Source organism: Salvelinus fontinalis, unplaced genomic scaffold (genome assembly GCF_029448725.1).
Source record: "Salvelinus fontinalis isolate EN_2023a unplaced genomic scaffold, ASM2944872v1 scaffold_1043, whole genome shotgun sequence".
Classification (NCBI taxonomy): domain Eukaryota; kingdom Metazoa; phylum Chordata; class Actinopteri; order Salmoniformes; family Salmonidae; genus Salvelinus; species Salvelinus fontinalis.
The window spans coordinates 9142-35246 of NW_026601252.1; the positions used below are offsets into that span (position 1 = coordinate 9142).

The window sequence follows — 26105 nt, forward strand, 5'->3', positions numbered from 1 at the left end:
GTTTAAGAACCCCTGTTTTACACCAATTACTGTTAGTTCTGGGGAGTAAGTCTTTAACTTTACCGACATCTAGTGGCTAAATGTAGTTTTGTTTTTCGATGAATGTCCCATTTAATTTTATTGATCAATTATGACGTCTCAAATGACACTCCAGCTCATGTAGTATACTGCTTTTGAGGTGACTGGTCAAAATAGTGCACAACGTGGGGGGGTTCATTTGAATTGTGCAGTATTTGAATGAAAATAATACCAGAAGGCTAAAACATGATTGGTGATAAAATACTGTCTGAATTTAAAACGGTCCTGGAAGCAGTAAGAGGTAGGAGTATATTCTTCGCGGCTACCAATAGCCTGCCACTTATACCCTTAAGAAAATTACAGTATAACTGCTGCAAATACTGCGTTCAAAATGACACCGTTTTTTAAACTGCAGTAATTTAGCAGTGTATTCGGCAATTACTGCGTCCAACATTCCACAGTGGTAACTGCAATCTTTTTGGTACCCTCATATGCTGACATGGCTACGCTAGTTTCGACGGGTGTGTGTGCAGTGGTGTAGGCTGATTGGTGATAGTGCTTGTGAGCCCTATCGCTCAGAAGTTATGTAGCGAGCTAAGGTGACAACAATGCCTGCCATAGACGTTTCCTAGTTGCTTCGAATGTTGAAAAAACATAGGGTAAGAACACTTAAAGCCTTTCAAAGCGAGTAATTCTGACTAGCCACAGCAGTCAACTAGCTAGTTTGTTTTCTAGCACATTCACTAATTTGTTTGTAAACATTTAACAAGCCAACTACCTCACATGTTCTTTTCAAACTGTCAACACAGAGTAGCTAGGAAGCACCAATATATTCCAAGTCTAAAAACCATTTGAGGTTAAATGCATCCGATTTCATTGTTCAGACACAAGTCACATGGCCAGGAATCAGATTTGTATCTGACATCAAACCACTTGAAATTTCCGATTCCATTTTTAGCCGTTCAAACTGCAGGGAAAGGAACAAATTCGAATCGGATATGCAAATAAATAGGATTTGAGTCACTTCAAACTGCCAATGTAAACACGGTTTTACTAATCCCAATCCAACTAATTTAATTCCACCTGTCATTTGCGGGTTATTCTAGGACTGTGCGCTGTATCACTGGTCTGCTGGCGTTTAGAGACAACTGAGCACCGTGTGACCAACCACAAACCTTGTTACTCTGTTCTAGTCGTTTTTTGGCCAATGAAATTGCTTCTTTTAGAGAGGTCACACACGGTGGCGGTAATGTTATGGAGTTTTTCCCTTCAAGTCTATCAGGTTGAAAAACATAGGCCTCGTAGTAATTGGCAACTAAGAAGCTGGAGTGTTGGGCCAAACATTCAGATAACGACCAACATCCTTTTATACTTCTGCATGAGAACAAGTAAAACTATAGCAAGATGGTGGTTCTCAAAATCCGAGACCAGGTAAGTGATCCGTCTTGTCAAAACGAAGGTAGCTAACATTAGCTAGTAAGCTAGTGAAATTGCTAGCACGTTCTCAACAGCAGAATGTGCAGGCAGGGCCACACTGATGTAATGGTGGATAACTAACTAGCTAAATAATGGGATTTGCGTGATGTAACGTTTAACTAAACTCTATAAGGGCGTACTCAAGGTCATAGGTGTTGGTGTAAACAAGCTTATCTAACGTTGGCTAATTAGCGTACTGTTACCTATCTAGCTAGCTTAGCCATATGGTAGCTAGCTATGCCTATGGTAAACTAGCTGGAAACGCAATTTACTAGCTAGCTAGCTAAACTGGATCTGCGTGAAGCTAGCCACAATAGTGGAATTTGCTGTTCGCCTTCAAAATAAATGTACCCCATTGAAAGTGATGCAAATGTATACAAATAATTGAATCATGCCATATTTGGATAATGCGAAATAAGGTCGGAATGTTATATAAGTTCAACAAAAGACAATTTGAGCAAAGTAAAAAATATGTTAATTGTACTGTGGATGTATTCGAGTTGGGGGCATACCTACTGTATATGTACTGTACAGCCTAATGTGTGGATGTTGCACCCATGAAATAGGTTATCAGTCTACTCGGTGACACTCACAGAACAAGTATTAGTGTCTTAACCCTTATTGTGGGATTAAAAACCTGTGCAAAATGAGCCACAATCTTTAAGCCTATGTTACGTATTGGACATGCATATTGACTGTACAGCCTAAGTTAGAGAGAAGCATTGTTACACTTATTGTGGAACTTTGAACCTGGCTTGAAAGGAGCCAAATGTAAGTATAATGTGTAAAGTATTCCTGTTTCAGACCAGGCCAGAAGAAGTTATGCAAAATACGGTCATACGTCTTGTTGACCCCAAGATGGCCTGCCATACAACCATCGCGAGTAGAGGTCGACCGATTTCTGATTTTTCAATACCGATTATTGGAGGACCAAAAAATCAGATACCGTTTAAAAACATTTTAAATTATTTTTTTTATATACATTTGTAATGACAATTACAACAATATTGAATGAACAATGAACACTTATTTAAACTTAATATAATACATAAAATAATTTTAGTGTCAAATAAATAATGAAACATGTTCAATTTGGTTTAAATAATGCAAAAACACAGTGTTGGAGAAGAAAGTAAAAGTGCAATATGTGCCATGTAAAAAAGCTAATGTTTAAGTTCCTTGCTCAGAACACGAGAACATATGAAAGCTGGTGGTTCCTTTTAATCTTCAATATTCCCAGTTAAAAAGTTTTAGGTTGTAGTTATTATAGGACTATTTCTCTCTATGCCATTTGTATTTCATATACCTTTGACTATTGGATGTTCTTATAGGCACTATAGTTTTGCCAGCCTAATCTCGGGAGTTGATAGGCTTGAAGTCATAAACAGCGCTGTGCTTCAAGCATTGCTAAGAGTTGCTGGCAAACGCAGGAAAGGGCTGTTTGAATGAATGCTTACGAGCCTGCTGCTGCCTACCACCGCTCAGTCAGACTGCTCTATCAAATCATAGACTTAATTATAATATAATAAACACACAGAAATACGGGCCTTAAGTCATTAATATGGTCAAATCCAGAAACTATAATTTCGAAAACAAAATGTTTATTCTTTCAGTGAAATATGGAACCGTTCTGTATTTTATCGAACGGGTGGCAACCGTAAGTCTAAATGTTGCTGTTACATTGCACAACCTTCAATGTTAGGTCATAATTCTGTAAAATTCTGCCAAATTAATTACGCTCTTTGTTAGGAAGAAATGGTCTTCACACAGTTTGCAACGAGCCAGGCGGCCCAAACTGCTGCATATGCCCTGACTCTGCTTGCACTGAAGGCAAGAGAAGTGACACAATTTCCCTAGTTAATATTGCCTGCTAACATGAATTTCTTTTAACTAAATATGCAGGTTAAAAAATATATACTTGTGTCTTGATTTTAAGAAAGGCATTGATGTTTATGGTTAGGTGCATTGGTGTAACGATTGTGCCTTTTTTTGCGAATGGGCTTTTGTTAAGTCATCAGCCGTTTGGCGAAGTTGAAGTAGGCTGTGATTCTATGATAAATTAACAGGCACCTCATTGATTATATACAACGCAGGACAGGCTAGTTAAACTAGTAATATCATCAACCATGTGTAGTTAACTAGTGATTATGTTAAGATAAGTTTAATGCAAGCTAGTAACTTACCTTGGCTCCTTGCAGCCACCAGGTCCTTTTGATGCTGCACTCGCGTAACAGGTGGTCAGCCTGCCACGCAGTCTCCTCATGGATTGGAATGTAATCGGCGTCCAAAAATGCAGATTACCGATTGTTATGAAAACTTGAAATCGCCCCTAACTAACAAATTAACCCAGACCAACTTCATCAAACTCCGCCTCTGGGCGCATCTCAGCAAAAAGAGGGGAGAAGGGAAACCTTTTTTCTGTTCAGAAATCAGCTGTTTCCTAGACATTGAAGTGTCATCTGTAGGGACCCTCTCTTCCTTCAGCTGACCTTTGGGGGTTTTAAAGGAGAGGTCAATTCAGGAGGTTTACAGAAGTCAGGATCACCCATAAATGTCTCGGACAGATCAACCATGCTAGTAGGATGGCTGACATCCTCAACACTGGACTTGCTCCCGGCGAGTATCGGCATACGCTAGGGTACTTTTCTGATAACCCATCAGGTTCCTCAACTCTGCGTTCCTTACAAATGACAGGATTTGTCACGACCTACCCTCCAGCCAAATCGTTTTCCAAAATGAATGAGACCCCCTTCACTGGTAGGCTAGGCCTCACTACAAGACAACAGAACCTGAAATAAGATCAGACTCAAGTTCCACATTATACAAAGGAACTTCCAAGCAACCCATCTCCACGCCTTGTACTAACACACTGTAACCAGTTGATGAAGTGTCAAAGGCAAAACACCCTCCAAAATGGACTGGGCTGCCCCAGTGTCTCTTATCTTCACCGGCTGCTCTGCAGACGATCTGCAGAGACACGGACCCGTCTGAAACAAAGGGTTCATATACATCTTGTTTAGGAGATACACCAGCCCCAACCAGAGACCTCATGGGCTGGAGTGCTCCCACAAGAAGAAATAGCTTTTTCTGTCTAATTTTTCTGTTTCAACTTAGAACACAGAGACAATGTGTCCTTTCTCACAGCAGTAATGACAAACTGGCGGATACGAAAAACCAGTTTTCTGCCGATCTTTATCTTTGGGCACTGTAGAAAAAGACTGAAATCTTGCAGTAGGAGGTGACTTCTCTGGATTGCTTTTTTGCATAGGAATAACTACTTGGTTCTTTGTTTTGAAGGTACATTTCACTCCTTGACAAGTCACTAGACTCAAAGCACGAGGGTAGAACACATTTCAAACTTTGCTTGTGCTCATGTAGGTAGCAACCCTTTCGAGAAGGCACATCTTTAACTGCTTGAAAGGTGGCCCAAGTCAGCTGTTCCGACCAAGATCAAACTCTGCTGAGGGTGCAGGATGGCCTGACTGGATTCGGAGTGCTTCCAGATCTCTCAATCTAATGGCATGCTCACTCCCGTTCCTTGTGCTAGTCTGGCTCCACGTCCATCCCGTCTCTCCCGGTGCTCTGTCTCCAATCTCTGCTGTTCAAGCTCTAATTGTTGTTGCTCCAACTTCACCTATAGTTCTAACTCCCTTAGTTGCACGTCTATGGGATGTACTCTACCACCCACAGAGCCCCCCCTCCTCATCAGCCCCCCCTCCTCATCAGCCCCCCCTCCTCATCAGCCCCCCCTCCTCATCAGCCCCCCCTCCTCATCAGCCCCCCCTCCTCATCAGCCCCCCCCCTCCTCATCAGCCCCCCCCCTCCTCATCAGCCCCCCCCCTCCTCATCAGCCCCCCCCCTCCTCATCAGCCCCCCCCTCCTCATCAGCCCCCCCCTCCTCATCAGCCCCCCCCTCCCATCAGCCTCTTCCCCCCCCTCATCAGCCTCTTCCCCCCCCTCATCAGCCTCTTTCCCCCCCTCATCAGCCTCTTTCCCCCCCTCATCAGCCTCTTTCCCCCCCTCATCAGCCTCTTTCCCCCCCTCATCAGCCTCTTTCCCCCCCTCATCAGCCTCTCTCCCCCATCAAGTGAAACACCTTCCCACTAACGAGATGGAAACCAGCACAGGTGTAACATGCACTGATGTCACCTCGTTATTCAATCGGTGCACCCTACGTGCTAAAGTCCAACCTCAAAACAAATGGATAAACCAAAGCCTGTAACAATGTTCAGTATGTTTAATAGGCTGAATGCTTAATTTGGCTAATTTTGCACTGGTGTTGAGTCCCACAATAAGAGCTAAGACACTAATATTTGTGTAAACTCTGCATAGTTGTGTTCTGTGAGTGTCACCGATTAGGCTGATACCCAATTTCATGGGTGCAACATCCATAGGTTAGGCTGTACAGTGCGTATAAGTATGCCCCCAATGCAATTCTGGAGTCTAATACATACAGAGTGAGATTTCAACAGATTTGTGTCAAATTAACATAGTCTTTTGTTAAATTTCTATAACATTCAGACCTTGTTTAGCATTATTTAGTCCAAATATGCCATCATTCAACTATTTCTGTTTGAATCACTTTCAATGGGAGACTTTTATTTTGAAGGCAAACTGCAAATTCCCCTATTGTGGCTAATCCCTATTATGGCTAGCTTCACACAGGTCTAAGCTGGTAGGTTAGCTACCTAGCTAAACCACGATTAATACAGTGTGCCAGAGTTCCAGTTTAGTTGGCGAATATTAGCTATCCCAGGCAATGTATTATAGCTAGCGTTAGATAGTTATAGCTACCAGCTAAATGATATGCGATTGCCACTATTGTTGAAGGTCCCTAGCTAGCTCTCCTAACTGCCTACAGTACTGCTGTGACGACACGCATCACCATCACTTTTCAACAACTGTTGAACTGAAGCCAAGGAATGCAAGCATGTTGAGCTGGTATTCAGTGTCCTGTGTATGGTGTATTGTTTCACCTACCTCAACATCACTACACAAATAGTCCTTTTTGGAACAATGTTTCCTTACATTGTGTTACTTGGGACTATGGTTCGTTATCAGGAAATGGCTGGCTATAGACCTCAGGGATTCTATCATGCTAGATCCACATTCCCTACTGCACTCTTTCTGAAATTGTTGTTACACTTAGCTCAATTTTGTATCCTGAATTCACAGCAGCATTTTGCCTAATAAATCAGACTGATACCAGCTTTCTGGTAGACGTTCTGAAATAAAACGCTGGAAAAACTTGGAAAGTTCCCTTACAAGCTAGAATGTTGAATAAAATGACATTTGAACCTACTCTACTTTTTGCGTTTGGTCCTGAGACAAAATATCCCCAGGAATGTATTATTTACCTGGCTTTTTAGAGCGCCGGTACTGCCATTGAGATTTACACCACCTGGTCCAAGTTGGCTTAGTATGGATGCATTGCATGCATGTACTTCCATCTTGTGGCAGCAGGCAGCCTAGTGGTTAGATCACTGGTTCAAATCCCTGAGCCGACTAGGTCAAATTAAACTGCTGATGTGCCTTGAGCAGGGAACTTTGCCCGAATTGCTCTGGGTAAGAGCGTCTGCTAAATGATGTACACGTGCCTTAGGTGATGAGTATACAAATTGTGATGGCCACACACAGACCTGCGATTGGTAGTCGGTTTAATAATGCTTTTCCTGTGGATATTCTGTCTAAAATAAATAATAATTCACCAGCAGAAGGACAAAATAAGAGGACAACAGGCAGAGTAAGTTCAAATTAAGTTTATTCTAACTTGTAAAGGGACTGTTTGATTGTCAAGATGAGCGTGGCCACTCCACGTAGCCTTTGGTTAACTGGTACCCAAAAAGATCCAGACATAGCTCTCCAGTATCAGTGTATGCCCTGGACCTATCTAGATCTAGGCCTAATTCATTTTACCAGGTAAGTTGACTGAGAACACATTCTCATTTACAGCAAAGACCTGGGGAATAGTTACAGGGGAGAGGAGGGGGATGAATGAGCCAATTGTAAACTAGGTGACTTATTAGGTGACTGATGGTTTGAGGGCCAGATTGGGAGTTTAGCCAGGACACCAGGGTTAACACCCCTACTCTAACAATAAGTGCCATGGGCTCTTTAATGACCTCGGGGTCAGGAAACCCGTTTAACGTCCCATCAGAAAGACAGCACCCTACACAGGGCAGTGTCCCCAATCACTGCCCTGGGGCATTGGGATATTTTTTAGACCAGAGGAAAGAGTGCCTCCTACTGGCCTTCCAACACCACTTCCAGCAGCATCTGGTCTCCCATCCAGGGACTGACCAGGACTGACCCTGCTTAGCTTCAGAAGTAAGCCAGCAGTGGTATGCAGGGTGGTATGCTGCTGGCTCATGCAAGATAACTTTCCTGAGCTGTTGCTTTACACATCTCAATATTCTCTCATTGAGATGGTATAATATATGGTATGTTTTAAACAAATGTGAAAAGTAGTCACTCTGCTGTAGTTCATCCATTGCTGTTGATAATACATAGACTAGATGATCATGTTGTTTTGAGTAGAAGACCATGGTCACTCAAATATTGGCATGTCATTTTTTTCATTGATGGGTTATTGAATAGTTTTATAAAGGGGTCATGGTGGTAAAAGTGGATGTGTGATTTGACAGTAGGATAATGAATAATGAAAGGCTCTACTGTGCCACACTTGTACTTATCATAGCCTGAATAGCTTGCTCTTATCATTACTGGACCGTCTTTATCACACCGGCAGTATATGCTGCATGAATGCTAGTAGCTAGGCTTTGTGTTTGCACATGGGTCCTGCGTGCTAGTCTTTGTGCTTTCAGGAGTGTGACTCAGAGGTATGTGTGTGCACACTCGCTATACTTGCGACATATATGTATGCACATGTATCCCCTCATTGTGTTTGTCATGAATGATCATGTGACCAGACTCCAATGAGAGAGGCTCAGGAGTTGCCAAAGAGCTGTCTCCATGGTGACGGTATTAACTAGACTGGATTGTAGGAGGTGGTGGTGCACTGCAGGGTCGGTTGTGCTGCTGGAGAGGCTTAGAAAACCTATTACACTGGATCAGGGCTAGTTGTCCCGTTGCCTTTCTCTGCGAAGGGCGACGGACATCTTTTTAAACAAAACATTTCTTGTAGCACAAGTGCTTACTTGTTACACTGTTTGTATCCAGTGGGTCTTCTAACCTCAATTGTAGCCTGCATTTTTAATAGCGGAATGAGGGGGAGTGCCTGAAGCAAATTATATTCAACGCTTCTTTTCAATAGACATCAGGAAATGCCCTGCTGTTACAGCCTACTGTTTAGGGCTGTAAATGGTCGTGTTTTCTTCTAACTATATTTATCTGTCGCTCTCTAGGATCACATGGTTGACATTGAATTAGTGTATTCTGTAGTATTGTTTTGAGAGGTCTTTACAATTCTCTCTACGGCGATACATTAACATGTTGATAAAGGCCCAAGCTATAGGACAACAGAATCATGTACCAGAACTAGGACTTGGCTCTGATCTTGCTCATTCAGAAGCCTAGAAATGCATCCTATTTTCTTTCTTTTTAAATGCTGATGGCTAGTCATATTGAGGTGATGGATCTGCTAACCTGTAGGCAACATCAATCTGCTAAAGGATTGCCATAGGCAAACTAAATGCAACCTTGCCTAGCCAGATTAGTGCTGCAGTGTCGTAGTTCATAGTCCTCCTGGCAGGGTTCTATGTCATTAGAAACAAGACGTCTCCTTTGGCCCAGTTTGTGGGAGTGCATCATCTCACATTTCATAGAGCTCAGCCTTTTTAAAGTAGGACATGTTAATGGTGGGTCGTGACATGTCACAGTAAAAACAAGTTATACTTTTTTTGGGGGGGGGGGGCTCAGTCAGTCTCAACTTCCTGTTTAGTGATTGAATAGTAGAATACTTAAGGTGCAAATTCTAAATGTGGTGTCAATGTCAATAATTTACATTCACTCAATTAGCCCATGTCCGCTACCATTTTTTTAGTCTTGCCAGCTAACATATCTATCTAAACTCCCGACCGGGCATGCAGGGCACGTGCCCAGGGGCTCTGACCTCCAGGGGGCCCCCATTGATATTTTGTTTGTCACTCTCACTCGGATATCATACTACAATGGCATAAGTCATTCAAAATGTGTAGAACTGCAGGAAATTAACATTAAAACAAACTTTTTTTAAATTCTCTGTCGTCAAAAGGGGGTGCACTCTAACCCAACCAAATCTTGCTTGGGGGCCCCAAAATGGACACGTTTTCATGAGCTTGGGTCCCAGGCTGGGTCCTTGGGTCTCATTTGGGTCCCAAACTGAAAAAGATTTAAGAACCCCTGATCTAGTCAGTTGACAACCTTTTTGTGTGAGAACAGAGAGTGTTATTGTCATGATGTGATTGGTACGTAGCCCCACCACTAGCCAGTAGCCACCACCAACATGGACAATGATGTGTCAAGTCAAACAGTTACCAGATTTAGAAACGTGATTCTACAGTGTTTTCTGACGTGTAGGAATGAATGAGACTGACGGGTGTTTTGTCTCAGATCTGATTTGAAACATCGTTGACTAAGCTAAGACTAAGACCAACAGTCAGTAGGCCTATTCAAATAAAAGTGCATTGCAAGGGCATTGGAATGAAAGGGATGTAAATCTGAAGACCATAGGTCTGCTCTACTGTATTTTGTCCCTCCTATGACAGTTCCTGAATCATTGTATGTATTGACAGGGGAGAATGGATGGAGCAGTCCATCAGGGTGTAGGTAGGCCCAGGGTTCGGTCCCAAATGGCTCCCTATTCAGTGCACTACTTTTGACGAGGACCCATGGGGTTTTGGTCAAAAGTTGTGCACTGTATAGAGAATAGGGTGCCATTTGGGATGCCATCTGTCTCAGAAGGCTGTGCAGGTTAGAGCTAGAGGGCTGCTGTGCTGATGGAGGAGGAGGAAGTGCATTAGCTAATTAGCTGGGCCACTGGAACACATCAGATGTCCTGAGTGGTTTACTCATCATTTAGGCCCTGTCTCCTCCTCTCTGCAAGAAGAAAAACAAGGGCCCCAAACAGGCTGCATCCATTACAATGCTACTTCAACTTTATGGCATAGTAATGAATGGTACTTTATGGTATGCTGATGAAGGGTACTTTATGGTATACTGATGAAGTGTACTTTATGGTATACTGATGAAGGGTACCTTATGGTATACTGATGAAGGGTACTTTATGGTATACTGATGAAGGGTACTTTATGGTATACTGATGAAGGGTACCTTATGGTATACTGATGAAGGGTACCTTATGGTATACTGATGAAGGGTACCTTATGGTATACTGATGAAGGGTACCTTATGGTATACTGATGAAGGGTACCTTATGGTATACTGATGAAGGGTACCTTATGGTATACTGATGAAGGGTACCTTATGGTATACTGATGAAGGGTACCTTATGGTATACTGATGAAGGGTACCTTATGGTATACTGATGAAGGGTACCTTATGGTATACTGATGAAGGGTACCTTATGGTATACTGATGAAGGGTACCTTATGGTATACTGATGAAGGGTACCTTATGGTATACTGATGAAGGGTACCTTATGGTATACTGATGAAGGGTACCTTATGGTATACTGATGAAGGGTACCTTATGGTATACTGATGAAGGGTACCTTATGGTATACTGATGAAGGGTACCTTATGGTATACTGATGAAGGGTACCTTATGGTATACTGATGAAGGGTACCTTATGGTATACTGATGAAGGGTACCTTATGGTATACTGATGAAGGGTACCTTATGGTATACTGATGAAGGGTACCTTATGGTATACTGATGAAGGGTACCTTATGGTATACTGATGAAGGGTACCTTATGGTATACTGATGAAGGGTACCTTATGGTATACTGATGAAGGGTACCTTATGGTATACTGATGAAGGGTACCTTATGGTATACTGATGAAGGGTACCTTATGGTATACTGATGAAGGGTACCTTATGGTATACTGATGAAGGGTACCTTATGGTATACTGATGAAGGGTACCTTATGGTATACTGATGAAGGGTACCTTATGGTATACTGATGAAGGGTACCTTATGGTATACTGATGAAGGGTACCTTATGGTATACTGATGAAGGGTACCTTATGGTATACTGATGAAGGGTACCTTATGGTATACTGATGAAGGGTACCTTATGGTATACTGATGAAGGGTACCTTATGGTATACTGATGAAGGGTACCTTATGGTATACTGATGAAGGGTACCTTATGGTATACTGATGAAGGGTACCTTATGGTATACTGATGAAGGGTACCTTATGGTATACTGATGAAGGGTACCTTATGGTATACTGATGAAGGGTACCTTATGGTATACTGATGAAGGGTACCTTATGGTATACTGATGAAGGGTACCTTATGGTATACTGATGAAGGGTACCTTATGGTATACTGATGAAGGGTACCTTATGGTATACTGATGAAGGGTACCTTATGGTATACTGATGAAGGGTACCTTATGGTATACTGATGAAGGGTACCTTATGGTATACTGATGAAGGGTACCTTATGGTATACTGATGAAGGGTACCTTATGGTATACTGATGAAGGGTACCTTATGGTATACTGATGAAGGGTACCTTATGGTATACTGATGAAGGGTACCTTATGGTATACTGATGAAGGGTACCTTATGGTATACTGATGAAGGGTACCTTATGGTATACTGATGAAGGGTACCTTATGGTATACTGATGAAGGGTACCTTATGGTATACTGATGAAGGGTACCTTATGGTATACTGATGAAGGGTACCTTATGGTATACTGATGAAGGGTACTTTATGGTATACTGATGAAGGGTACTTTATGGTATACTGATTAATGGAGGTAAAGGATGTGGATGTGAGGTATTGACCCCAGCAACAGGAATTCATGGCGTCAGCTAATGGGGATCTGAATGAAGATGAAAGGTGCTGAACGTACACATGCAGGCTGGAGCACAAAGATAGCTGTCTGTCCTACTCACAATACACTAGAAAACATTGGTGAGCCTACTGGTCATATCCTTTCTATTAATAAACAACAATATCATCAGTTACCGTCCAAGCCTTTGTCTTAGCAACCGTCCCACAGAGAGGTGGGAAGTGCTTGTCAGTATTATCCAAGCGAAACGTAATGGAAAGTAAACAGTCTGAGTAGGCTAATTTCACCCAGTGAGTTGTCTGTTTACTTGTTGGCAGCGTGGATGAAGTCAGAGTTAAAGGGTTTGTGGCAAGCCAGGGAATGTTCCTTCTGGCTCTCATGGGCAATCAGGCTCTCAGAGCCTCTGCGTCCCAAATGGCACTTTTGTAGTGCACTGGTCAAAAGTAGTGCACGTACACTACTACATAGTTTGGGATGCTGCTCCTGGAAGTGCTCCCCTGCCCTCAGAGAGAGTGCTCCCTTCCCTCCAGGCCAGTCAGTACCCCCTCCCTCCAGGCCAGTCAGTGCTCCCTTCCCTCCAGGCCAGTCAGTACCACCTTCCCTCCAGGCCAGTCAGTACCCCCTTCCCTCCAGGCCAGTCAGTACCCCCTTCCCTCCAGGCCAGTCAGTACCCCCTTCCCTCCAGGCCAGTCAGTACCACCTTCCCTCCAGGCCAGTCAGTACCCCCTTCCCTCCAGGCCAGTCAGTACCCCCTTCCCTCCAGGCCAGTCAGTACCCCCTCCCCTCCAGGCCAGTCAGTACCCCCTTCCCTCCAGGCCAGTCAGTACCCCCTTCCCTCCAGGCCAGTCAGTACCCCCTTCCCTCCAGGCCAGTCAGTACCCCCTTCCCTCCAGGCCAGTCAGTACCCCCTTCCCTCCAGGCCAGTCAGTACCCCCTTCCCTCCAGGCCAGTCAGTACCCCCCTTCCCTCCAGGCCAGTCAGTACCCCCTTCCCTCCAGGCCAGTCAGTACCCCCTTCCCTCCAGGCCAGTCAGTACCCCCTTCCCTCCAGGCCAGTCAGTACCCCCTTCCCTCCAGGCCAGTCAGTACCCCCCTTCCCTCCAGGCCAGTCAGTACCCCCTTCCCTCCAGGCCAGTCAGTACCCCCTTCCCTCCAGGCCAGTCAGTACCCCCTCCCCTCCAGGCCAGTCAGTACCCCCTCCCCTCCAGGCCAGTCAGTACCCCCTCCGCTCCAGGCCAGTCAGTACCCCCTCCGCTCCAGGCCAGTCAGTACCCCCTTCCCTCCAGGCCAGTCAGTACCCCCTCCGCTCCAGGCCATTCATTACCCCCTCCAGGTTTGCGATGGAAAAACAAAACAGCCCCAATGGTCACCAGCAGACACATGGCTCTGTGTTATGTTACACTGTATTTCAGATTGAGTGACGCTGCTGCCTTGAATGCTGCCCTGGAGGTCAATGGGATATTATATTATCAGAGGATTTACCATAATGGATGAGCTGTACAATATCTGACTGCATGTTGACACGTCAATCAATTCCCCCTCAGCCTTGAGCCTTTGTGATTTAGAGAGGAGCCCAGACACAGATTTACATAAGAGCGTCTGCTAAATGACTTAAATGTAAATGTAAATGTACATATAAAACATGTAGTAGATTTATAGGATTTCTATGTGCCCCGCAGCATGTATAGAAATGTCCCATTTCATTAAAAACCCTGTTTTTCACATTGTGTAATGTAGCGCTTTGGGCCTGTTTGTTGAATAGCCATTGCTCTCTCTGGAAGGGAAGTGAGGACAGGAAACCAGGACTGTATGTGATTAGTCACCCTGTAAAAAATAGTCTTCTTCCTCTGCTTCTTCACCCAGTTGTGATGGGAAGCAGGGTCCTGGGTGGGAGTGGCATGTAAGACATTCAACAGAGCTCCTACCCTCATCTCTGCAGGAATGGCATGTTCTACTGAGTTAAAACATAAGGATAAATGCTGCTTTCTGCTTTAAGAATAGGACTTCTGTCAAGCGTTCTGTCAAGTGTAGAGACGGGGACGGGGGGTTGTTAATGGTTGACTGTAAATTAAGTCACGTTGCCTGGTTTCATTTGTGAATCAACTGCAGAGCTGCCACACTCTTAGTGTGTGCGTGTCCTTCTGGAAGTTGCTGCTCTCATCTCTGTTTTATAGAAGGAATTTTTGTTGGACACTGGGACTGGCGTGTGTTTTGTGAGTGAATGAGTCGTGTGTGTATTGTGGTTGTTGAGGAGGAGGATGAGAGCTCTCTTTCTCTCGATACCATAGTGAGGTATTGGGCCAAAGGACTCCAGGTTAGCTGCCTTTGCACAGCAACAATGAGGTTGTCGCCATGGTTCTAGTAGTGACTGTATAGGCTCCATGGTTCTAGTAGTGACTGTATAGGCTCCATGGTTCTAGTAGTGACTGTATAGGCTCCATGGTTCTAGTAGTGACTGTATAGGCTCCACGTTTCACTATAGAGTTGAGTATTTAACCTAGTTGGTTTTTATTCTTGGATTGTTCCTTTGTGTTGTTTTTAGCTAAGCTGAGTGAATAGTAACATTTCTTTGAGAGGCACTGACTGTTCAAATCATTGAATGACACTGTCCCCCTCTCTCTCTCTGTCCCCCTGTCTCTCTCTGTCCCCCTGTCTCTCTCTGTCCCCCTGTCTCTCTCTGTCCCCCTGTCTCTCTCTGTCCCCCTGTCTCTCTCTGTCCCCCTGTCTCTCTCTGTCCCCCTGTCTCTCTCTGTCCCCCTGTCTCTCTCTGTCCCCCTGTCTCTCTCTGTCCCCCTGTCTCTCTCTGTCCCCCTGTCTCTCTCTGTCCCCCTGTCTCTCTCTGTGTCTCTCTCTGTGTCTCTCTCTGTGTCTCTCTCTGTGTCTCTCTCTGTGTCTCTCTCTGTGTCTCTCTCTGTGTCTCTCTCTGTGTCTCTCTCTGTGTCTCTCTCTGTGTCTCTCTCTGTGTGTCTCTCTGTGTGTCTCTCTGTGTGTCTCTCTCTCTGTGTCTCTCTCTCTGTGTCTCTCTCTCTGTGTCTCTCTCTCTGTGTCTCTCTCTCTGTGTCTCTCTCTCTGTGTCTCTCTCTCTGTGTCTCTCTCTCTGTGTCTCTCTCTCTGTGTCTCTCTCTCTGTGTCTCTCTCTCTGTGTCTCTCTCTCTGTGTCTCTCTCTCTGTGTCTCTCTCTCTGTGTCTCTCTCTCTGTGTCTCTCTCTCTGTCTCCCTGTCTCCCTGTCTCTCTCTCTGTCCCCCTGTCTCTCTTGCAGCCTGGCCTACTGAAAGCCATCTTCAATGTGGACCCAGATGAAGTGCGCTCCCTCATATTTCAGAAAGAGGATGTGAATGTTCAGGTAATCATCCCAGCTGTTTCCTACCATTATTCCCACCCTCCTGTCTGTTCTCTGGATAGGAACACACTCTTTTTTTCACATTTATAACTTAAGTCATTTGTTGCCAAAATCTAGGGTAGCAAAATTCTGGTAACTTAAATGCCCAGGTTTTCCCAGAAATCCCAATATGAAGACTTCCTGAATCAGAATGGAATAAGCAGGAATCCCGGAACCCTCTGTCTAACCAGGATTTCTGGAAAAACCTGTGAATGTTGGGAAAGTTACTGGAATTTTGCAACCCTACTGAATATTTTAGCCTGATCAGAACGGATACCTTCCATCAGCCGTATGCACCTTGTTCAGTATCTGTCACTTTACAGTACTGTAGTTCATGATCTGGTTCTACTTACTTTATGACATTCCTCCTCGTTCTTATAGGCTGGAGTAGACTTTGTTTGTCTCAATATAAGACTGGTTTTAAAGGGCTGCAGCCTGTTAAAGCAGGGTTTCCCAAACTCGGTCTAGGGGCCCTCCTTGGGTGCACATGTTTTTTTTTTGCCCAAGCACTACACAGCTGATTAAAATAACCAACTCGGCATCAAGCTTTGATTATTTTATTCAGGACCGAGTTTGGGAAACCTTGTGTTCAAGTATGTACACTACCGTTCAAACGTTTTGGCTCACTTAGAAATGTCCTTGTTATGTTTCACTATATTGGATAATACATCGGAGGTGAGGATTTACTCCTGTGTACACCTGTGGCACGGCTGGGGTTCGCCCCTATATATAGACCCCATGGCCGCGATACACATTCTCTCATTTTCTCGGTGGACGTCCATATTGTTTGAGGTACAAACTTTCTGATGTTCGCTTGGTAAGTCACTGGTAAGTGTAATATCTTGCTTGGAAGTATACTCACTGGCTGTTTGCAGCCTGGAGCAGCTGGCCACGTGGCCAGCCCCTCCTCTTCAGTGCTCTACTCGCTGCGTGTGGTTGATCTGTATCTTCCGCCCGTGGTTTGTTGTGCTTGTGTTTCGTTAGCGTTACACTACAACTCCGTGTGCATCCATTAATATATTGGCGGCTCTTGCTGCCACAAACAGTATTTTATTTACACAACTTGCTGACTGGCTTGTTCTGTGTGTGTTGTGAATTGCTTTAACATGCCTTTCTCTGCTAATTACCCTACAGGGTTTTTTCTTGTTTTTTCCCCTGCAGAATGTAAGAGTATTGTGGTGGACTCAACCACAATGTTGAGACATAAACTTTGGAGTTCCTTAACAGAGTTACTCCATATGGTGCTGTTTTGTTTTCTGCTTGGATATTAAACCGGCTAGGTAATATTGCAGTTGGCATAAAAAACTAAACCCATAAATCAAATCCATTACCTTGTTGCAGTTTGTCTGTCTGTTTTTCCCACACGGGTCTTCCCTGTTTTTTGCAGCGGTACTGGGTAATTTATCCCTCACCGGGTTCCTATCCCTTGAAGCGGGTCACGATATAAGCTCTCCCAGGGCGTCGGACCCCTGCTCCGTGGCCTTGCTGGCTTGGCTGAGCTTATGGCTTCCCTTTGTGACAGGTGTGATGGTGGCATCCCCCCTGGAGATCCGCATACCTTGTGTATGCACTGCCTGGGTTTAAGCCACACAGAGAGGGCGATGGAGCGCCCTACTGGATGCCTGTTTTGTGTGGTGTTCTCAGAGCGCCTGACGTGATTGGAGGCCATGCGCGAGTGGGTCGGCCGGGCTCAGGCTGGGGAGGAACTCCCTCCCTCAGGAGTGGTGCGCCAGCGAGCTGTTAGCCCCTCTACTGAGTCCAGTAGCGTGGCCGGAGCCACTGCAGGCAGAGCTCTTCTGCTGCCAGTCCTGGACGGGGGCAGGAGTCGGACCGCTGGGACCACCTTGAACGGAGTGCGCATACCCTGCGTCAGGAGGTTGACAGCTTCGATGGCGACAACAGTTGTTCCATGTTGGCCAGTGATGGGATGTTCCTGGGGGATGATGCTGGCACTTTTCACCGCCGTGAGCGGGGCTACCAGGCTGACGGGCCATCAGAAGCCGGCAGTGGGGCTTCATTGCCTCGAGGCTATGAGGGGCCTACTCACTCGGGTAGCTTCTGCACTGGACATCAAACTAGTGGACAGTGAGGACTCTCCATTTGTCCCCATCTCTGCTGAACCCGCGACTGAAGCCGGGACCCCCCCAGAGTCTTTGATGCGGACTTGAAAGCCACATGGGTCCCTCTGCTCTCTTGGCCGCCTTACCAACGCGGCCATGCTGCTGCAGGTCTACCTGCAGACTCTATTGCCCCGGGCTGCAGGAGGGCACAGAGCTCCTCTGGGACGCGATGGAGGTGTCTCGCCTGCTTTCCCTGCTCCAGAGGGATTTGGCCTGCTCCAACGGACGGGCCATGGCGCAGGTGATTACCTCCCGACACCATCTCTGGCTGGCCCAATCCCGTCTGCCAGCTGCTCTCCAGAACACATTTGATACTCTCCCCATCACCCCAGGGCTGACGTTTGGCCCAGGGGTTAATGACATTCTGGAGCAGCCCGAGGAGGTTCGTAGGGACCGGGAGACCCTGAGACGGTACATGCCGCCTCCTCAGGCCCAAGGCAGACGGACCATCGCCTCCCACCTGCACCTGAACGACGGACGGTGGGGTCCCTCTTCTGCCCCATCGCCTCGCGCTGAGGAACAACAGCGGGGAGGGGCACAGCGCGTGGTTGAGCAACAACCTGTCAACCTTTCACCGCCATAGGGACGTGCCTAGGAGACCCAGGCGCTCGGGTCGCCAGAGGAGAGGCGGGCCCTGGCAGGATCCCTGACACACCCTTCCCTGGCCTCTGCCTCTTCTCCTGGTCTCAAAGGGAAAAGTGGGAGGAGTGTGTGGATTCTCCATAGGTGTTGTCCACAATGCTCGAGGAGTACCTACTCCAATTCCGGTGCCAGGCCCCATCCTTCATGTCACCACGGTGGCCGACCCCCTAAAGAAAACCCTGTGGCTGGAGAGCACCTCATTCCTGGACAAGGGTGCCATCCGCAGGATCAAGACATCAGAACTGCTAGGTGGGTTCTACTCCACTTATTTTGTGGTCCCAAAAAAGAGATGGAGGGTTTTGACCGATTCTGGACCTCTGCAACCTCAATGGGTACTTGAAGGTACTGAGTTTCCACATGCTTTCCCCGGCCCATGTGTTGCCGGCCGTGTCCAGGGACCAGTGGTTTTTGACGCTGGACCTGAGGGATGCGTACTTCGATGTTCCTGTTCACCCAGCTCATTGGCAGTACCTCCGATTCGCTTTCGAAGGGATTGATTTGATTTGATTTTGATTTGGATCTCTTTTAGTCCCCATTTGGACTAATCTTCCAAGAGTCCTTAAACATTAAAATACAATTTATAATACAAACACAGTTTCACATATAACACACGGTTACTAACATAATGACCCAACAAATACTCAATCTAAAAAAAATATAGATTCTTCATCTACTATAGTCCCACAACATTTCTATGTATTATATTTAAATCGTTTTAAAATAATGTTTAAATGTATATATTGAGGGCTTACGAATTCATTGTTCTACCTTTCGGCCTCTCCTTGGCACCCCACACTTTCCCAAAGTTCATGGACGCTGTCCTGGCCCCTCTCACGTCCCGAGGGTTGTTAACCTCTCTGGGATATTCGGGACGCTAGCGTCCCACCTCAACAGCCAGTGAAAGTGCAAATTCAAAACAACAGAAATCCCATAATTAAAATTCCTCAAACATACAAGTATTTCACACCATTTTAAAGATAGTTGTTGTAAATCCAGCCACAGTGTCCGATTTCAAAAAGGCTGTACGACGAAAGCACACCAAACGATTGTTAGGTCAGTACCTAGTCACAGAAAAACACAGCCATTTTTCCAGCCAGAGAGGAGTCACAAAACGCAGAAATAGAGATATAAATTATTCACTAACTTTTGATGATCTTCATCAGATGATACTCATAGGACTTCATGTTACACAATACATGTATGTTTTGTTCGATAAAGTTCATATTTATATCCAACAATCTCAGTTTACATTGGCGCGCTACGTTCAGTAGTTCCAAAACATCCGGTGATTTTGCAGAGAGCCATATCAATTTACAGAAATACTCATAATAAACATTGCAGATACAAGTGTTATGCATGGAATTTTAGATCCACTTCTCCTTAATGCAACCGCTGTGTCAGATTTCAAAAAAGCTTTACCGAAAAAGCACACCACGCAATAATCTGAGTACAGCGCTCAGACAACAAAGCAAGCCATACAGATATCCGCCATGTTGTGGAGTCAACAAAGTCAGAAATAGCATTATAAATATTCACTTACCTTTGATGATCTTTATCAGAATGCACTCCCAGGAATCGCAGTTCCACAATAAATGTTTGATTTGTTCGATAAAGTCCATTTATGTCCAAATACCTCCTTTTTGTTTGCGCGTTTAGTACACAATCCAAACTGATGGCGCGCGGGAAAGTCCAGGCGAAAGTTCAGACAGTCATATTACAGTTCGTAGAAACATGTCAAACGAAGTATAAAATCAATCTTTAGGATGTTTTTATCATAAATCTTCAATAATGTTTCAACCGGAGAATTCCTTTGTCTGTAGAAATGCGATGGAACGCAACTAACTCTCACGTGAGCGCGTGTGACCAGCTCATGCCAGACCTCTGACTCATTCAGCTCCCATTCCCCCCTCCTTCACAGTAGAAGCCTCAAACAAAGTTCTAAAGACTGTTGACATCTAGTGGAAGCCTTAGGAAGTGCAATATGACCTCATTTCCACTGCATCTTGGATAGGCAAAGAGTTGAAAAACTACAAACCTCAAATTTACCAATTCCTGGTTGGATTTTTTCTCAGGTTTTCGCCTGCCATATGCGTTCTGTTATACTCACAGACATCATTCAAACAGTTTTAGAAACTTCAGAGTGTTTTCTATCCAAATCTACTAATTATATGCATATTCTAGCTTTTAGGACTGAGTAGCAGGCAGTTTACTCTGGGCACCTTTTTATCCAAGCTACTCAATACTGCCCCCCTGTCCCAAAGAAGTTAATCCTCCATTACCTTGACGATTGGCTGATTTGTGCCCCGACCAGGACCCAGGTCCTGTCAGACAGACGTGCTCCTGACCCATATCGGCGGGCTGGGCATAACTCTTCTTGTCGTTTACAGTAATCTGACACCCACCCAGAGGGTGGCCTTCGTTGGCCATGAGAGCACGCCTGCCCACCAAAAGGGTTCAGGCAATCTTATCTTGCCCCGACCACTTTCGGCAGGTGCAGGTGGTATCCACCCTAACCTACCAACGCGGGCCTTGTTGTTGATTCCGCTGGGCCTGTTCCATCTCCGGCCTCTTCAACAGTGGTTCAACTCCCACCGGCTGCACCCGAAGCGCAACCGTCACCGCCAGCTGCGGGTGACCACACAGTGCCTCAGGGCATTGTTGAGGTGGAGCTGTCACTCTTTTCTCTCAGGTCGGGTAGAGATGCTGATGATGTGCCACCAGGAGCTGGTCAGCACAAACGCCTCCCAGATCGGCTGGGGGGGTGTGACCAAGGGCAGGTCGGCCAGCGGCAGTTGGCTACCCCCTTAGAGCGGCAGGCACATCAATACACTAGAGCTCTGAGCTGTACTGCTGGCCCTGCAGTCTTTCCTTCCACATCTAAAAGGAAGACATATCCTGGTGAGAATGGACAACACCACAGTGGTGGCTTACATCAACCATCAGGGTGGACTGAGGTCCCACCGCCTCCATATTATGGCACGGGAGCTTCTTCTGTGGGCTCAGGGACGTCTAGCATCTCTACACGCAGCGCACATACCTGGCATCCTGAATGTGGCAGGGGATATATGCTCTCAAGGGAGGGCCCGCCAATCTTGGGACTGGAGCCTAAATCCCCAGGTGGTGCAGCACCTGTGGGACAAGTTCGGGAGGGCGCAGGTGGACCTGTTTGCCTCCCTGGACAATGCGCACTGCCCCTGTGGTACTCCATGTCGGAGCCACCAGGGCCTCTGGGCTTGGATGCTCTGGCTCACGATTGGCCAGGACTGGAGCTTTACACATTCCCCCCTTTCCCCCTGATCCAGGCTGTGCTGGACAGGACCAGGATGGCAGATCATTGTCTACTTTTGGTGGCCCCATACTGGCCCTGATGACCCTGGTTCAGCCTTCTCCTGTCCGTGTTGTCTGGGACACCTTGGCAACCTCCCCTGAGACCGGACCTGCTGTCTCAGGCCAGGGGAACTCTGTGGCATCCGAGGCCGCACCGCCTCAGTCTGTGGGCTTGAACAGCACCAATGGTTACTGTTAGGACTACAGGAGGGTGTAATGAACGCCATGCAGAGCGCAACGGCACCGGCTACAACCTCGGAATACCAGTTGTGCTGGCACTTCTGCTCTTTGTGCACTGGTATTGAGGTGGTGCCCGAGTCAAGGGGGGTGCAGTATGTCCTCCAATACCTGCAGTCTCGCTTGGATGAGGGCTTAGCAGCATCTACACTGAGAGGGTATTTGGCCGCTATATCTGCCTGCCATGTGGGGTGGATGGACAGGCCAGTGGGGCGACATCCCTTGGTCTCCAGGTTTATGAAGGGGGTTTGTCGCCTGCGTCCAACTAGGACCTGCTCAATGGCAAGCTGGGATCTGGATGTGGTCTTGGCAGCTTTGACAAAGCCGCCTTTCGAACCGTTGGCGTCTGCTTCCCTGAAACACCTCTCTATGAAGGTGGCTTTCTTGGTAGTGATTACTTCCATGAAGAGGGTGGGTGAGCTCCATGCTCTTTCAGTAAGTTCTGAGTGCTACCGGATGGACCTTGGTGGAGCGGACACGGTCAGTGATAAGAACAGAGCAGCTCTTTTTCTGCTATGGTGAGAGAGTCCTGGGGGCTGGGCTATCAAAGCAGCAGCTCTCTCACTGGATCGTGGGTACGACTACGACAGCATACCGCCTGGCTGGCAGGCCAGTGCTGGGATCTGTGGTGGCACATTCAACACAAGGTGTGGCTGCGTCCTGGGCTCTACTGAGAGTAGTGCCTCTCGCTGATATCTGTGCTGCGGCCAGCTGGGCTTCCTCTTGCACCTTTGCTAGTTACTATCGGTTAAATGTGGCATCTCCCTCTGCGGTTGGTTCAGGGGTCCTTGGTGTCGCCTCCCCTTCCGGGGACTGTGCCGGGACCCCCTTCCACATTGACGGCCCCTGTGTCTCGGTCCCACACTGGGACTTCACCGCTGGCTGACCAGGTCCCTCTAGCGCCGACTAAATCTGGTACGGGTATACCAATATATTGGAGTGATCCAATATAGTGAAACATAACGAAGGTTACGTATGTAACCACGGTTATGTGAGCTACATGGATCACTCCAATCCTCTACGGTGCTAGAGGGGCTTAAACAATTATGTAGAGAATGTGTGTCGCGGCCATGGGATCTATGTATAGGGGCGGACCCCAGCCGTGACACAGGTGTTTACGGGAGTAAATCTGTATATCCTCACCTCGGATGTATCCCTCCGCCGCAGAGTGATACCAATATATTGGAGTGGTCCATATAGCTCACATAACCATGGTTACATACGTAACCTTCGTTTTCCATGAAAACATACATGCAATTAGTTGCAAAATGAATAGGAAATATAGTCAAGACGTTGACAAGGTTATTTATATATATAATGATTTTTAATTGAAATAATAATTGTGTCCTTCAACGTTAGCTTTTGTCAAAGAATTATCCATTTGCAGCAATTACAGCCCTGCAGACCTTTGGACTTCTAGTTGTCAATTTGTTGAGGTAATCTGAAGAGATTTCACCCCATGCTTCCCAAAGCACCTCCCACAAATTGGATTGGCTTGATGGGCACTTCTTACGTACCATACAGTCAAGCTGCTCCCACAACAGCTCAATAGCGTTGATCCGCTTCTTCCCTAAATAGTTCTTGCATAGTTTGGAGCTGTGGTTTGGGTCATTATCCTGTTGTAGGAGGAAATTGGCTCCAATTAAGCACCATCCACAGGGTATGGTGTTGCAAAACAGAGTGATAGCCTTCCTTCTTCAAGATCCCTTTTACCCTGTACAAATCTCCCACTTTACCACCACCAAAGCACCCCGAGACCATCACATTGCCTCCACCATGCTTGACAGATGGCGTCAAGCACCCCTCCAGCATTTTCAACAAAAAAAATCTGCGTCTCACGAAAGTTCTTCTTTGTGATTCGAACACCTCAAACTTAGATTTGTCTGTCCATAACACTTTTTTCCCCCCATCTTCCTCTGTCCAGTGTCTGTTCTTTTGCCTATCTTAATTTTTTTCTTTTTATTGGCCAGTCTGAGATATGGCTTCTTGTTTGCAACTATGCCTAGAAGGCCAACATCCCGGAGTCGCCTCTTCACCGTTGACGTTGAGATTGGTGTTTTGCGGGTACTATTTAATGAAGCTGCCAGTTGAGGACTTGTGGGGCGTCTGTTTCTCAAACTAGACACACTAATGTACTTGTCCTCTTGCTCAGTTGTGCACCAGGGCCTCCCACTCTTTCTATTCTGGTTAATGCCAGTTTGCGCAGTTCTGTGAAGGGAGTAGTACACAGCGTTGTACGAGATCTTCAGTTTCTTGGCAAATTCTCGCATGGAATAGCCTTCATTTCTCAGAACAAGAATAGACTGACGAGTTTCAGAAGAAAGTGCTTTGTTTCTGGCCATTTTGAGCCTGTAATAGAACCCACAAATGCTGCTCCAGATACTCAACTAGTCTAAAGAAGGCCAGTTTTTTTATTGCTTCAAAAATTAGGACAACAGTTTTCAGCTGTGCTAACATAATTGCAAAAAAGTTTTTCCAATGATCAATTAGCCTTTTTAAAATTATAAACTTGGATTAGCTAATACAACGTGCCATTGGAACACAGGAGTGATGGTTGCTGATAATGGGCATCTGTAGGTCTATGTAGATATTCCATTGAAAAGCAGCCGTTTCCAGTAGAGGTCGACCGATTATGATTTTTCAACACCAATATCGATTTATTGGATGACCAAAAAAATGGATTTTTGGATGACCAATTTTTTTTATTTGTAATAATGACAATTACAACAATACTTAATGAACACTTTTATTTTAACTTAATACATCAATAAAATCAATTTCGCCTCAAATAAATAATTAAACTTGTTCAATTTGGTTTAAATAATGCAAAAACAACGTGTTTGAGAAGAAAGTAATATGTGCCATGTAAAAAAAATAACATTTAAGTTCCTTGCTCAGAACATATGAAAGCTTGTGGTTCCTTTTAACATGAGTCTTCAATATTCCCAGGTAAGAAGTTTTAGGTTGTAGTTATTATAGGACTATTTCTCTCTACCATTTGTATTTCATATACCTTTGACTATTGGATGTTCTTATAGGCACTTTAGTATTGCCAGTGTAACAGTATAGCTTCCATCCCTCTCCTCATCCCTACCTGGGCTCGAACCAGGAACACATCGACAACAGCAACCCTTGAAGCATCGTTACCCATCGCTCCACATAAGCCGCGGCCCTTGCAGAGCAAGGTGAACAACTACTTCAAGGTCTCAGAGCGAGTTACATCACCGATTTTAAATGCTATCAGCGCGCACCCCGCTAACTAGCTAGAAATTTCACATTGGTTACACCAGCCTAATCTCGGGAGTTGATAGGCTTGAAGTCATAAACAGCTCAATGCTTGAAGCACAGGGAAGAGCTGCTGGCAAACGCACGAAAGTGCTGTTTGTATGAATGCTTACGAACCTGCTGCTGCCTACCACCGCTCAGTCAGACTGCTCTATCAAATATAAAATCATAGACTAAATTATGACATAACGCACAGAAATGCGAGCCTTAGGTCATTAATATGGTCAAATCCGGAAACTATAATTTCGAAGACAAAACGTTTATTCTTTCAGTGAAATACGGAACCGTTCCGTATTTTATCTAACGGGTGGCATCCATAAGTCTAAATATTCCTGTTACATTGCACAACCTACAATGTTATGTCATACAATTATGGCAAATTAGTTCAACGAGCCAGGCTGCCCAAACTGTTGCATATACCCTGACTCTGCGTGCAATGAACGCAAGAGAAGTGACACAATTTCCATAGTTTAATATTGCCTGCTAACCTGAATTTGTTGTAACTAAATATGCAGGTTATAAAAAAAATACCTCTGTGTATCGATTTTAAGAAAGGCATTGATGTTTATGGTTAGGTACATTCGTGCAACGATTGTGCTTTTTTCCCAAATGTGCTTTTGTTTATACATCCCCCGTTTGGCGAAGTTGGTCCTCACACAGTTCGCAACGAGCCAGGTGGCCCAAACTGCTG

At 45.6% G+C, this 26105-nt stretch overlaps 1 protein-coding gene across 3 annotated transcripts in view; it reads left to right on the top strand.

The window, feature by feature from the left end:
• The first annotated feature begins 589 nt into the window (after nucleotides 1-589).
• The window catches only part of LOC129848529 (serine/threonine-protein phosphatase 6 regulatory ankyrin repeat subunit A), a 48910-nt gene continuing 23394 nt past the window's right edge, over nucleotides 590-26105 (top strand). The window contains exons 1-3 of one of the 3 annotated variants that reach the window (XM_055915686.1): nucleotides 1146-1449; nucleotides 2299-2373; nucleotides 15684-15767. In XM_055915686.1, coding sequence (XP_055771661.1) covers nucleotides 1423-1449; nucleotides 2299-2373; nucleotides 15684-15767 — 186 coding nt within the window. In that variant the 5' untranslated portion in view covers nucleotides 1146-1422. Of the gene's footprint in view, nucleotides 678-1145; nucleotides 1450-2298; nucleotides 2374-15683; nucleotides 15768-26105 lie in introns of those variants that run through there. The other 2 variants (XM_055915688.1, XM_055915687.1) reach the window with 2 other exon arrangements.